The sequence below is a fragment of the Parambassis ranga genome, chromosome 5 (assembly GCF_900634625.1).
Source record: "Parambassis ranga chromosome 5, fParRan2.1, whole genome shotgun sequence".
Taxonomy (NCBI): Eukaryota; Metazoa; Chordata; class Actinopteri; family Ambassidae; genus Parambassis; species Parambassis ranga.
The window spans coordinates 10,921,124-10,936,994 of NC_041026.1; the positions used below are offsets into that span (position 1 = coordinate 10,921,124).

Consider the following 15,871-nt stretch of genomic DNA (forward strand, 5'->3'; position numbering starts at 1 on the left):
ATTAAAATCACTTCACTCTCATGGTACTCACAGACAGGTGTTTTCACTTACACTAACTAATTAAACCTCTTCTCAGGTTAGTGTGAGTGTATAAACTGTGCTTGACTAACACCTGACTCTCCTGTTAGTTTGCTGCGCGAACAAGTTCATGCTTTTTTTTCTCTATAAAAATATAAAGTTTGTGACTCTTGCAAACTTTCAGCATGCTGCAGCTCTAACTGACTTCAAACAGAATAACTGAGAGCACCTGTGTGCAGGACTTTTAAAGTCTGCCAGTGTTTTTTCAGCTTGGTAAAGGTCCCCCCGGTGGTAGAACAGAATTGGTTCAAAAAGCCACTGTGGAGACAAAATGAGCTAATGTGTAGATGCAGGAGACCTGACCTGCTATTTTTAGCTTGATACTGAAGTCAGCAGTCTCCCTGCAATTACAATACTGGAGCTCCAACACATGTGAGTTGATTTAGAATAATTTAAAGACAAACAGACTTTATACTTTTGTTTTCCTCAATATATTTCTTATATATGTGCTTGTATGTAACATTGATGTATTCCATACAGAGCTACAGTTATAGTAGTATATAAAACAGATCATTCATTCAGGCTGCATCAGCACTTAAAACATTATCCTTAAGTTGTCACACTCCTGGAGTGAAACTGTTGAAAACTTTTTTTGCTCCAAAAAGCTATTCAGAGCATCTCAAAACATTTTATTGAATCTTACATTAAAGACAGTTTTTCTACGATCGGTTTAAACAACAGGGAATTGTGCAACCCAACAGCTGATTTTTTTATTTTGTCTGAAGTCGGTGACTTCCTAATCTGCATGCTGTGACAGAGACTAAGCTAATTATCAGCACTGTGGCTTAGCCGGTGACACAGACAGAGTCCGGGCTTTACTGACCAGCTGAAACCTTTCAGATCTCTTTTTTCCCCATTATGAGTTAGAAAAGGGATCCTGTGGTGCTCAGCTTTAATGGCTTAGGGCTCCCTGTGAAATCACAACAGGGGAGAACGTTACTCATCACACCATCAACCAGGAAGTACCCGAAAGACGGAAATCATATTCACCTTGTATTCACCTCTCACTGGGCTCATAATTGCTGGGGATAGGTGTGCTCAGGGTCTGGAGTCCATTACCATACACCCATGGACGATGATTAATGGCCCGGTGGGAACTAACAGCAAGCAACTGCTCTCAAACAGCGTCCATAAGCTCATACGCCACCACCATCTGAGCACGGGCTTCAGATATTTGCAAGACCTTGTCTTGTACTTCAAAAAGTTGAGGAAAAAAGTCTGTCTGTGATTGTCTATGTGGCCTCATGTATGCGCAGATGGGTGTGTTTCTAAATGTGTGTCGATGAGGGTGTGCATTAATAATTCTGTGTGCAATTATTATTATCATGTCACTGTGATTAGATTAATTGCCCTGAATGTGACCATCAATAACACTAATGTGTTTCCTAAATCTGATCTACCTTTTTTAATGACTACATTGCATGACAAACTTTTGTTCTGGTAATCAGTCACAGGTCAATCTGTAATAAAGGTAATAAAGACACTCTGTAACAGCTACTGTAAATGACGGCAGGAATGCAGCACCCGAATTATCCAGCATTATTTAGCAAAAACTGCAGGATTTCTGTGGGGAGCGCTGAGTTCAAAAACAAGTGCTGTTATCATGCTACATCTGAAATTCTGTTTAAAGAGTCTTTGGAATGTTAAAAACATTATAACTCCTAGTGGTCTCTGCACTGAAAAAGAAAATAAAGAAAGAAAGAAAACTCAACATGCCACACAGTTTCTTTTCCTCTGTAAACAACAGGGCTCTGTGGGCTGCAAAGGCAGGAACCCTGCGATGAGCAGTATGGTGTGAGTATCTCCAACAGCAACTCACCGATGGGGCTGGTTTCCCTCCTTTTGCAGTGCAGACCAGAGTGAAATTCTGGGCTTGGTATCGACTGAAGGGGGCTGGAGTGTTCTCTGCCACCACTGATATGTTGTTTGGAGGTGCTGTGGACGACAGAGTGAGAAGCTTTGTGAAACAGCAGCTTAATACACTGGACCCACACAAAGCCACTGACATTACTACAGTAAAAAAAACATCTTTCACTTTCTCTGTGCATTCCAAGAGATATTCTTTGAGTGAGTTATCAGATTATTTGAAATATTTATACTGTATATAGGTGCAAGTGGTATTAGTGATTACGACCAAGCCATTTAAACGTTACAAATCCAGAAAACTGAGTTTCCCTATAAGCTTATATTCTGACTGCCTATGTTTTTCCACATGCAGGACTTGTCATTGATAGTTAGATAATTTGTTTTCCCACATGAGACACAAACCCCAGAAAAACATGATATTACCCCCCTTGGACATAAACAAATGTTTTTTTATTTCCTCACACAGGCCTCCTGAAAATCCTTAAATATTTTCCACAAATGAAAATATTTAAGAAAAAACCCTTAAATATTCTTGAATTTCCCCCACATGTGCTGAGTTAGGACTTAAGTGAAAGCCCTTGAAAAGTCCTGGTTTGCGTTTGTCCACATGGACCTTGAACCTCTGTGAAAGTCCCTAAATTTCTTTCCAACTCCTAGAACCCCACATGAGACTTGAACATCTGTGAAAGTCCCTAAATTTCTTTCCAACTCCTAGAACCCCACATGAGACTTGAACATCTGTGAAAGTCTTTTATTGTACCCCAAATGAGACCTAAACCCAAGTGCAAGTCCTTGATTGGAAAAATCCCCAAAATTCAACCACACAACCTTGACTATGTTCTACATACGACTTAAACACTAGTGAACGTTCTCATTTTTCGTATTATTTTCCCCTAAATGAAACTCAAGCCTCTTTGAAAGCCTTTGATTTGTTGATTGATTTCATGAGACTCAACTTATTATAACAAAAGAGATGAAACACCTACTGACCTATTAGCAGGTGAAGGTGACAACCTTCTAATCGTTTGTAAGGTAATGCCCATTTAATGTGAAGATAACATTCAATCACAGTCGAGTGACCACGAGAAAGGGAGAGATAGAGAGAGAGAAGAGAAAGAGCAATCTGGCCAGATGTTTTAAAATAAAACTGGCTAAAACAAGTCTGCAGACCTGCTTTATCTCTCTACTGAATCTATTTCCCAGAACCTGCTGAGAGAGTCTCCACTTAAAACGGTAACAGAATGGTTGGGACAATATGTTCAAAGCTCCCCAGGGCTCATGTGAGTCGGATGTGGCTGATAAGGTAGAAAATCTCATACATATCATATCACTAACCCTCCATCTGAATATCTCTGGGGACCCCGGCAAGTATGTCACGGTAGTGTAAAGGAGAAAACATGTGAGCTAGACTTCACAGCATTATGGAGGAGCACTGGGAGGAGATGGGGGTAATGAATGGAAATCTCCCACATCCCCCAGAAAATCAGCTGTTCAACGTGCACTGCTCCGGTCCTTGTACGGCGGCTTTAATGTGGATGTGAATACTTCACAGAGCATATTGTGGCTGGATTAAAGGAAACATCAACAAGCAAGTTTTAACTGGCGATGCTGCAGCAGATGACGGCCAGCTGCATGAGGACCAGTTGAATTTAGATGAGGAGTTTCAAAGGCACCTATCACAACATTGACTGAAGATGCTGAGTTTTTCATGTACTCTGAATATCTGCATGTCTTTTCTTCACAGTGACAGTCTGTGCACCAACGGCAATTTAACAGGCGTCTGGCAAATCATTTTCCTCCAGATCCGGCAGCTCGGGGATGTTTTAAGAACACTTCAATAGGCCTGAGCGCCTAATCAGAATGAGAAACATTTGTGAAACTGTCAAGGATTGCGTGAGGTGAGACAAGAATCTCTTCACAAGTTACATATTCTGAATCCAAGAGTCACGCTTCAGTGCAGATAAGGCAACAAGAAAGGTCACGCGGGGAGCAGCGCCTCTTTTTAATGTGCCAGCTTTATGTGTAAATCTATCAAGTGGTTTTAAACAGACATGCCACAGCAATTAATTGATTAAAAGCAGGTGGGGGTTGGCGGAGGGGATTAAGCTGCTGGCCTGAGTGCTTCCATGTTTCCACACCTCTTAATTGCTTATTGATGGAATTCATATGGTTGTAAATTAACCTTAGAACACTCCATTAGCTGACTGACAAGCTTGTCTCAACCTGGCGTATGATCAGCTGTCAGAGGTGCCCGCTCATGTACAATCATGTTTAGGCACTCAACACCAAAGTGGAGTATATGAAAGGCTTCCAGTCCAAGAAACGCTGGACCAATATGCAGAGCATATAATCAGACAATAAAAAAACAGGTTGCCTTTATAGATTCAGACTATTGATTGCTCTATTCTATAAAACATAACTGTATTCTATTTTGTAGACTCCAGGAAGTGCTATTTCTGAGTCTATCAAAGTGCAAAGTGCTTCCACTGCTGTCATATGAAGTCACAAAATTATTATCATTTTTATAATATCAGCCATGATAAACAAACAGAGAGTTTAAACAATCTGCAGCCTTGAGGCATAAAAAGACACACGTTTCATTTAGACAAAGCTCGTCTTATTAGATTAAAAATAATTACTGTTAAATTGCACGTTTCCGCATGATTGATAAGTGATAATCCTCTGACATGTACTTCTCTAAAGCAGTGTTAACAAGATATTCTCTTTAGTTGAAATAAAATCACTAACACAGGCTTATAAACGCTGAGATAAATAATTCTTCGATTCGGTCAGGTTAGCTTAGCAGAGCTGCACATTGATCATGATGCTCTATTGTTTTCTGCCCTGTGGGTGGGGGGGCCACCTAATGTGAGTCAATGCCTAAGACAGCAATAAGCCTTGGTGAAATATTTGACATGATTAAAACCAAGACCTACTGTGCACAGCACACTATTTGCAAACACAACAACCCTGAACAGGATTAAGATGGCTGTCTGTGATGATGGCGTCTAAGCTCTTCATACCTCATTTACTCGCAGTGCTCTCTTCGCCAACTTGTTAAAGGCCTGGACAAAAATTTTTCCTTTTTTTTGGTGGAGCTCTTTGATTTACCGAGATCTGCATAGCACTCCATTGACAACAACAGATAAATAATTAAATTTCATCTTGACAAGGTCACATTCAAACACAACTGCATCGGGGGAAATGAGAGCTGATAAATTGCAATGCAAACACAAGCCATGGTCAAGTTTTCTAAACAATATATCATCTTGAGAAGAAAATATTCAAACAACTCTCAGAAATGTCTCTGACATTCTTCTTAATGTTTCCGTTAAGATTCAAAAGACTCAACATACAACACTTGAGTGTGTTTTGCAACAACCCAGTACTGGTAGACAGGAAGTGTACATTTCAATATTATTTTGAAATTAATCTTATTAATATTATTAATATTATTACTAATATTATTATTAATATTAATATTCTTATTATTAATATTTAAATGTCCCTATATTTTCCACAGCATTGCAAACAAGATGATATTTTGTTTTCTCTAACAGATAGCCAGCATGCTAAAAAGGTTGTAGTTCTCAAATTGTGGAAAACATTGGACAATATATTAAACCATGTGTTGATAACACGGTGGTCTCTAGTGATTTTTTTGTTAGCCTGACCAGCTTAGCAACCTAGTTTCTAGGCTACCAGTGATTTGTGGTGTAGGCATGGATAGTAACAGGCTGAATTAGTCTTGATCTACAGTCAATTAGTGTTAAGGAATTTAGCTAATAATGCAGCTAGCTCGGTATCCCTTTGTCTGACAAGTGTTCAACTAAGATGGCTAGTCACTATGCTTACAGGTTCATCTCCAGTCATTAGCAATCAGTAATTTATTTAAATTGTGTAGGTTTCACTTAGCAAGCAAGATACTCTGCTAAAGGGTTAACCTACATAGATGTCAGCAATTCGGCTTATTGGTTGATCAACAGTCATTTAGCAATTAGCAGTTTAGCTAGCTAGCGGTTTGTCAGCTAGTTACTATTCTAACTGGGTGTTTAACAGCCAATTTGCAATTGACAATGTATCTAATAGGTAGCCAGCTAGGCAGCGATTTGTCCAATTCTAAATTTCACAGTCTATAATACGGACTTACCGTGATCTATTGACTGAAAATTGACGAATGTCTTATGATTGGTATGTATTTAATTTGGAAATGTAACCAACTAGAGAACTATATTTTATCCCAAGCACTGTTTTTGGATGTGAGAATAGGAATAACACACATAAGTCAAAACTACACTGCCAATATGCAAACATTACACTGTGTTTTGGTCTTGTTAAATAAAAATTCTTCAGTTCCACAATCTCTTCCTTCTGCTTCCAAAACCACACATACAGATCACTGCATTAAAACAGGGATCTAATTAATTTTCTTCCTGATCACATCAATAATGATCTCTCTCTACATTTCTCCTTGTATTCTTAATATCTTTATGTGTCCTCAAGCACCATTACTCCACGATCTTTCAAAAAACACAGACAAAAAGACAGCAGAAAACACAGAAGCACATTTAAGGCTCCTGACAGACTTCTTTCCTTGGTCTCATAATTAGAGATTTTGAGCTCTAGAGAAAGCTAGACTTACAAGAAACACTCCCAACATCCTGTTGTACAGAGCACCCTGCCCTCTGCATCTCGTGGGGTTTATTTATATTCGAAGAAGGTGGTGTGTGTGTGCCTGTGGGTGGAGGGCACCAAGGTCTTCCTAGGATTTCTCTTTTACTGACAGTCATTTAGTGATAAGTATTTGATGAAGCTTTACTTTTTCATTGTGAGGGCCAAATGTTCCAAAGTAATCAGTATGAATTTTGAATGATGTCACATCACAGTCGCCGGAGGATTACTTTCTGAACAAACACTCACTTGGTGTGACAGCTGAAAGGAAGAAAAAACACACACACATTGTGTTAAGAGTCTTTTTTTTCTAGCTCTTATTTCAGGGTCAGGTACTATCACAGCACAATGCAAACCATGGGTGAGGACTGGTGATCATGAGTGCAGTAACTTCCAATTAAAAGTCTGTAGTGCATTAAAAATCAAACAAAGTGAAGTACAGACATATATGCAGCATTGCTTTATGTTACCATGATAACAACTACTGCCTTATGTTTGTTATCCTTGCAAACAATCAAGTATGTCATATAATCATATATGCTCATGTCTATCCAGACTCACCAACACTTTTCATGCCTCAATGTTGCAACAAGTAAATGACACTTTTGGTCAATAAACATGGCAACAACAGCGTGTCTAGGCCTTTTACCTCTTCGACCCAGGAGGCTAACATTCTTCTATTGCATCATGAAGTCAAGTTCAAGTGGCCCATGCTAAAGGGTCAAGGGCACAGTTCCCCCTGCAGCCCCTGGGGGCACTAAAAGCCAGCCAAGCCTCATTGACTCCCATGTTGAAGTGTTAAAACCTTACAGCAAAAACAAACATGTTTACAGCCTGGTACAAAAAACTGTTTTGCTCTTTATTGATGATTTCTCTTTCATCACAGCTGTAGCTGGGGTGAGTATTTATTATTCACTCATTTTAATTATATCAAGACTTCACATCTCACATAATTAAGGCTGTGATTGCTGCAAGTGACAGGCGGGTGTGACTCATATCGAGAGCTTCCTGCCTCTGTCTCCACTCCTTGGCCTGCATTTTGATGGCTGTTTGGGTGGACTACATCACTGCTGCTATGTAGGAGCCTCCAATATGGCTCTTCAGAAACCTTTGGGTGTTTATTTCCCAAACAATACTACTGGCATGCACTTTATAAATACTACCACAAGTAGGAAGCATGTATGTACACAGCTGTTAATTCCAGTGAATTAAATATTGAAATGTAAATACTACAAACAGCCAAGAACTTCTATGGATATGAGACATATTAATGTTTGTGTGACTGATGAGGCTCTATTTATGACGTTACTATAGGATTTGTAGGTCCAAGCTGCCCTGAAATATAATGTAATGTAAAAATTTGACTGAAGGTTACAAATGACCTGACCTGTCTAAAGGTTCCATACACTAGAAGGTAGTATGGTATTAGCATATGTGGCCTATAGCATGTGAGAAGCAGCGAAGCTTCGTCTTATATGAAGTTAAAATTAAATAGCAATCAACCAAGGGGCATTAGTGCATTTTTTAAACCAATGTTTTCAGCTGATGACAGCTCCCGACTGCCTAATATTTGTGCTTTTTTCTTGTTTACTGCATATTAACTTTTATGCTTGGCTTGTGCTGGAGTAACAAACTATCCCACGTGGATGCATGCCGTTTAGCCACAAAAGAACATTGGTTGTGAATGCTCCACTGCAGTGATTTGCTTTTAACAAGGCTCTAATTTCCAACAGCATCAGCAATGTATGTGAATTTATTTTTTATGATTAAAATGTATTTAAGTTTTTTTTTCCCTTGATGCAGGAACGGTGAAATGTCTAAAGTAGTCTGGATACAGAAAAAAGGCCTTCAGGTGACACAGTGTCATCAATATGCAAAACAGTTTCATGTCTGAATTTGAAGAGGTTCTTTTGAATTGAAATGGGAAGTAATAGCACAGACCAAAGAGACACAGGAAGCCCCCAAAGAACGTCTAGAAAATACTTACCTTTACTTAAGGCCAGGCAGAAAATACATAAACCGATGTGTGACAAGGGCTAGAAAGAGAATATAGATGAAAGACAGGAGGGAGAGGCTGGCAAACACCGCGTGCTGAGTAATGTAACAGTTTTATAAGACTAGGTCTACTCCCTCCTGCAGCAAGATGTTTTTATCAACCCTTTAGAGAGAGACGTTCCTCTTGAATTTGTTGAACAGAGGGGGTTAGAAGTCCAGTCCAACTACAGAATAATGTCTGTAGAGGATACAATTAGCTGCTCGGAGGCACTTCCTCACAGAAGATGCTAATGCTACCCGGCACAGGTGCTTAAGCATAGTCATGTGAAAAAGTTAGAACATCCCAATTTTTTTCTTTGCATTATTGGCCGCTTGCATTGGACAAAGGCTTATTTAGGTTTGTGTAACTCTTTCCTGCAAAATAGGTGCAGTCACAGAACACCAGAGGGCTTTCTTACATGTTAAAATCTGACCATTTTTATAACCATTTCTCCTTTTCAGCCATTAGTATATTTATTTACGTGCTGATGGTGATACACCTGTTGACAGCTCCACCTTTAATTTAGTTTTCAGGACACATTATGTTCAAGCAGTTCCTGAGGCAGTGAAGCCACCCCTGCTCTTTGTCTACATGTTCACCAACTGGTAGTTTAAATGTCTTTTTTTTTTCCTGACACGCTTCTTACGCAGGTCAAATTTGTAAAATCCCTTTCTGATTGTAGATGCCCTTTGACACAAATTGTTGTAGAGTTACCTGGAGATCCTTTGATCAAATCTGAGTTTCTTTTTTTTTTTTTTTTTTTTTGCATCAAACGGTCTGCCCTTTGCCTGAATTTGCTGCTGGTCCTGGTCAAATTGGCAATCGTTTGAAATCTTGCTTGTAGATGACTGTTCACAGTGGAATGATTCATTTCAAATAGATTCAAAGAGATCTTTTCAAATCTCTTGCCAGACTCTAGGCATTTCTTCTGAAGGTCTTAGAAAGCTCTTTAGATCCTGGCATGATGACACCACATACTTCAAAGGACCACAATGTCAAAGGTTCAAACAAGTGCTGTCCCACATATGACTGCCTCAGGTGGCTCTAATTATGGTTTTCTAATCTGGAACCTCTGATTAGGATTTAATAGACCAGTAGATGAAATAAAACTGACTACAAATGTCAGATTTGAGTGTATCACCATGTGCAACAGATGTTTGCTTGTCCTACTCTTTTATGTAACTACATTCCATTCATGTGTAGACATATCTGCTGTCACCATGCCACCCATCTAATCCATCATTTTTTCAGCCTTCACATTAAAGCATAAGGTCCTGTCGTCATTCTCCTTTTGTGTTTCCATACACTGTCATTCATTTGTCTACATGGCACTCCAGCAATGCTGCCATGACAAACATATATACAACTACACAGTAGCAATCATCTGAAGGGCAACTTCCGAGTAGTACTGTGTCGGTAAATAGATAACAAACTTATCCTAAAACTGTTATTTACAATAACATTAGTTGTTTTTTAAATGGAGTTTATACTCACACAACTATATAAACAAAGTCAAGGTAAACAGCAGGTTTGACACTGTGGAGGTGAAAAATATAAATGCTTCTGCATATGAAGGACCACAGCCTTACAGCGGTAATTATGAGCCTGCCAGGCAGCAATGAAATGAGAAACATGCAACATTAAGGAGAAAATAATCAGTGTAAAGTGAATTTATGTTTAGGTGAGCACGATATCACCTTATTCTCTGCTAACACCACAGTTTGCTCACATATAAAATGACCATGTAGTTCTAGCTGGAGTATTGATGCCGACCTGAACTGAAACGTCTAAGGCCCAGACCGGCATCTGTAAGTCACTTTGTGACACATGTACTACTCCAGCAGACAGCAAAAAGAGAAAACCAAAAGCAGAGAGGGGAGGTGAAAGGTGCTTCAGTGGGCAACGCCAGCCCATTGCCTCAGTGGTTCAACAGTAGCAGCTACGTAGGGGTGGGCGATATGGCAAAAATTTTATATCACGATTCTTTAATGATAAAATCACGATCTCGATTTTATCACGATTTGTTTTTACATTGACACTAATTTGCATGTTTCTGTGTAAATGACGTCAGGTAGCCTGTCACCTCTCAAAAACTGTCAGTAGATGTTAAAGGCAAACAAAAACGTGCACTCATTAGTTTTCAATAAACAGGAAAATTTAAATAATTGACAGAACAAAATTCAAATAGGTTAAAAAGAAGACTAATGTAGTTCTGTAAAGTATTATTCAACAGTCATTTAAACAGACTGAAGTGTGCCTCCTAAGGTTAAACAATAAATACAGTATTGAGACTTAAGTAACTCTTAAAGTTCAATGTGATTTAGAACACATGATCAAACTTTAATGGGAATCATATCTAAGGACAAACGGAGCTGCTGCTGTCACCTCTGTCCACCGTTTACTAGAGTCCTCATATGGAGCCTCTTCATCAAATGCCTGCGTTATTGTTTTGGTGACGTCATTAGCTGTTGCCTCTGTCTGCATCTGACGCACGTGCACGCACGCACGCACGCACGCACGCACGCACGCACGCACGCACGCACGCACGCACGCACACACACACACACACACACACACAGGCTTAGAACACGCGCCGCTGCTGTCGGCAGAAACAGCACCGAATATAAAGGTGGAGTTCGTTTTAGGGACCAGTTCCTCCGTTCTCTTTCCGTTTTCAGCCGTAGCTTCCTAAAAGGGAGGCATCATCATTTGTTGGTCGTGTTCACATTAAGCGCACTGAGAGTTGGCCGAGTGAAAAAACTCATGCGTCTGCGCGAACATAGAACTGCAATTAATAGAACGTGCTCTATGGACGATAAAATGATCTGTCCGTTCTGGTAGATCGCCGATACGTTCCGATACGGCCTTTATCACTTTTTGTACACGTCTGTCTTCTTTCCCTGACCCGTGCAGGTCCTAGTCGCTTTGGATGTGCATTGTGTGTTTAGGAAAACTTCTCCCCACATGTGCATCAAGTGAAGCAAGTGAAGTAAGGATGCCTTACTGAAGAACTAATAAAAAAAACAAATCCCAAAGGTTCTAAAAGTCTGGCCAGAAAGGTGCATCTGCAAGAGCAGACAACCTGAATACAACAATGACTGACAGAAAAATGTGGTGACAGCGGCGGTAAAGACAAAGAGAGGGGGACAGTGGTGGCGCTGGGCTCAACATGTGTGACTGCTGCCTCTTATTGATTTTCGGATGGTTGTTCAGTTTTCCTTGTTTCCTTTTCCTTTGGGACACTTCCAGCCCAATCATATGTTTTAAACATTAATTTTCACACATTTTATGCCACTTTCTGAAGGACTATAGTCTTTGGAGTATGTTTAGCTGCTCCTGATTGAACCCAGACATAAAGGCATAAATGAGGGGTCGAATGTGAAAGGCAGAAACAGAAAAACCCATGTTACATTTACTGACAATTAAACAATTGGAAATTGGAAACTGATTCATCTCATTTCCATCCCAATGGAGTCTAAAAAGAGAGCTAATTGGTCCATCCCTGAGCCCATGTTTATGATCTCAACTTCACTTGCAGACCTGAAGATATTTTAGGATTTTGGCATCCAAAATAAATTGAAGCAAATTTTTGTGCACTGCCAGCTCTTGGCAATGCACAAAACATACTGCACACCCTGCTGCTGCTGTTACACTTCCTAAAGGCTAAGATTGGTCCTAACAGAGATGTAAATCCATGCCTGTGTTAAGGACACATACGCATGCAAGGGTATGCATTTGTGAGGTGGCGACAGCCAAAGTGCTTCTGTTCCTTAATTTGAGAAGTCACACAGTTGGATGGGCTATGATTGTGGTGGTGGGAGAGATAGAAGGCAGCCTGAAAAACAATCAAAGTTAAGTCCTCTCCAGAGAGGAGAAAAAAAAAGACATGTTGAAAAAGATCGTTGGCCCGAGCTTCCTGTACCTAAGCCTGCTTCTTTAAAGCCTTTATTCCCCAACATGAGCAGCACCATGAGATAAAAGACAGATTCTTTTTAATCACTTATTCTATTGTGCTTTTTAGCATTTGCATTTACATCCCACCCTATTAATTTGCATTGGTTATTACTATGCTGTCAGCTTGTATCGGATCCTCCCGCCGCAGCCAAGCAGCCAGCGGTGGAGCCGGTTGTGCAGAGAGGGAGACTCTGGTGGCTGTCAGGAAGAGGAAGGGGATGACACACAGAGACAAAAGCTTGTGTCACATTGAACAAGTTCCCCGGTTCCAAAGCCCATTAATCATACCCGGGTTGTTGAAAATGCAGCCAGCACGTAGGCTACATGCCTGTGAGCTTGGACTGGACTGTGTGTTTTGGAGGGAGAGAAATGCGTTTGCTCCGTGTTGTTCGTTTAATTGATGTATTACTGAGCAAGTGTGGCCTCCCGTCATACACCTGATGCAGAGTGTGTACTTTCAGTGTGTATGAGGGGCTGTGTGACTTGCGTTTTGTCATCAGAGGGTAAAGCTTCTGCATCGATGTCCGTAAGGCCACTCTGCAAGGGCAACGGCAGCAAGAGTAAAGTGAAAAAAATGTAGCGAACAAATTTGTGTTTTAGAGAAACAAATTGTTGGTAAATTGGTCAGATTTTGAGCAAAGGGAACCAGGTTTGGGCCACTTCAGGAGACACAGCCTCCGCTGTGCATCTAAGGGACACAGACTTCATAGTAGCTAATAAGAGCACCTATGTGTCTGCTGTCTGTGTAGCTGCAGTAGAAATTTGTATAGTGTTATTTATATACTATTTAGAGCCACCCACATAAAAACACATCTCAAAGGTTTACATAGTTTTCATTGAAAAATATGAGGAACATTACACATAAAATATCTTCTATCTACCGTAAAGAAAATGATCTGGGAGCTTAGGCACAGCTGTGCTTTTCTCTCTCCTCCTGCTCTGTTCCCATATGATAGGAAATACGATATGTCATGGCTGTATATGGCTTCCCCTCGTCTCTCCCTGGGCTGCCACTCTCTGTGGGTAAACCAGGCTTGGACTTACAGCTTTGTGCTTATAATGAGGACAAGGGGGACAGAAGAGAGGATTTTGCCAGCACAGTTTGAAGGCTTGGACAAAAGGGAAAGCTTTTTTTTTTGGTCTCCCAAATAGCAGACAGTGGCAGATGGGACTTACCCTGTACCCAGCCCGGCATCAATTACGCTGTGACTGGCACCCTCATCCCTAAAGTCTTTTTTTTTGCTTAAGGGCAAAGGTTTAGGTTGGCAATCTGTTACAATTTGGCCCCTTTACCTCGAGCCTACCCCCCCCTCCCCTCTCCTCTCTTAGCAGTGTGGTAATTCACAGGGCACTGACATAGATTCACCTATAAGGTCCCTAGTGCATTAGGGAAGAAACATTTTCTTCATCAGTGTGGCTGTGAAGGCTTGTGGCGATATAAACTGTGTTTTATTGTTTCTTCATTATGCCTTTTTAACATGAGACAAAATTTGATGTTACATGACTTAATGACGCTCAATGTACATGAAATATCCATCATTCAGTCCTCACAACAGGACGACATGATCAATCCCCAAAGAGGTATTTGAGAAAATCTACATCAAATGCCTGCAGGCAGACAGCCACAAGCTCTGCAAATGTCGATATAGCATACACAGCATTCAGGGACAGGGAGGAGAATTCATATTTCAAGCTGACACGTTAGGTTTGTTGATGGGGCAGTTATGACCAAGATAAATGGGTGACCATGCATCAAGAGTTTCTCTTTTTAAAATGGGCAAAAAAACAACACAGTGACTTTTATTACCTTGACACGGTTCCTGGACACTGGTTCGATAGCATGATGGCTATCCTCACGTACTAGTAGTGAAACCGATTAGCACAGGTTAAATATTATATCATTAACCTTACAAATAAATCTACTAAAAAAATAACTAAACAGTGTAGCCCAATGCAACCTCTTCACTATGATGATTCTTTATAGCCTGTAATAATAAATAAGAAAATATGATACTGAGCTGTTATTTGACTGAATATTATTATCCTTAAATATGTGGGTTAAAGTAATGTATTGGGCTTCTTAAATTATTCATTTAGCCTTGAATGGCAGGTGAAACCGTGATCTCTCTTATACTTTCACAAACAGTATTTTAATGTACACATAACTCTATGGGGGAGTTCATGTTTGTTTCAATACACTGAAAGTGCTTCCTATGTGTCTCCCATCCTGAGAGAAGAGAAAAGAAGAAAAGTGTTTATTTGGTATCCCCTAATGTTCCGGTCAATTTGAGATGTAGCGACAACATATTTAAGTGCTGTCTTGGGGCAGCATGTGAGTGAATGGGTGAATGAGAGGGAAATTGTAAAGCGCCTTTAGATAAAAGCACTTTATAAATGCAGCCATTTACTGTTTGTTGTGTCATCTTGAGAGCTCTTCCTTCAGCTGACAGTTGGTAGGAGGTTTTTGTATATGTGCATATGATTGAGACAGTCAGTCCTTAATGAATGCTAAAGCAAAGCTGTAATTAGGCACCATCACAACAGATGCTATACAATTAAAAGCATGGTGGTCACACCTTATTGTTTTCACCAACATGATGACACTTCATAATCTGACATTTCAATGTAAACTGTATAACTGCTATCTGTGATATATTTTTAAAAACATATTATTATTACACATATTTGTCAGCTGTGTCTGAGAAAGACGAGCAGTCACACAGCCTTTTGCCTGAAAAAATAAAATTAGCCTGCTACATGCAACAGTTATACAGAACTAACACATCATGGCTCTGTCAGGGAAAATCCAGTGTTACTGTTTTTAAATCTACTGAAAACAACGACCTCTGATCTACCAACCTACACACTGCAAACAGAACGTTTGTCTCAGATAACCCATCCTGTGACATGGTCATCGTTAGTGGGAGTTAATTTGGGATATCTTTACTCAGACCTGACCTATACAGATCCGTTCCAGTTAACTCGAGCTTCTGCGATATCAGTTTAACAAAACAGCTATATACTGCTGGCACATCATCTGTGGTTTTAATGAGCTATTCCAGAGCTAAAATATAGGCAGGCTTCACCTCCAGGGTATCAATTATGCATTTGTTTGGCCTTTTTTTTTCCTTAAATCAAAAGCATTGTTATTTCGTTTTCATTGGGCTTTTACTCTAAGCCCCCTCCAACACCAACTGCATTTAACTCCACCACAACTGTCTCTTACACCGGACTTTTGCGGCTCCATCAATCTAAAATCCTGAATGT

The 15,871-nt window shown here is 40.1% G+C and overlaps 1 protein-coding gene across 1 annotated transcript in view; it reads right to left on the reverse strand.

Annotated features, from left to right (window-relative positions):
- The window catches only part of igsf21a (immunoglobin superfamily, member 21a), a 172,958-nt gene that overhangs the window by 28,031 nt on the left and 129,056 nt on the right, over positions 1 to 15,871 (reverse strand). The window contains exon 5 of the mRNA XM_028406516.1: positions 1,898 to 2,013. Coding sequence (XP_028262317.1) covers positions 1,898 to 2,013 — 116 coding nt within the window. The remainder of the gene's footprint in view (positions 1 to 1,897; positions 2,014 to 15,871) is intronic.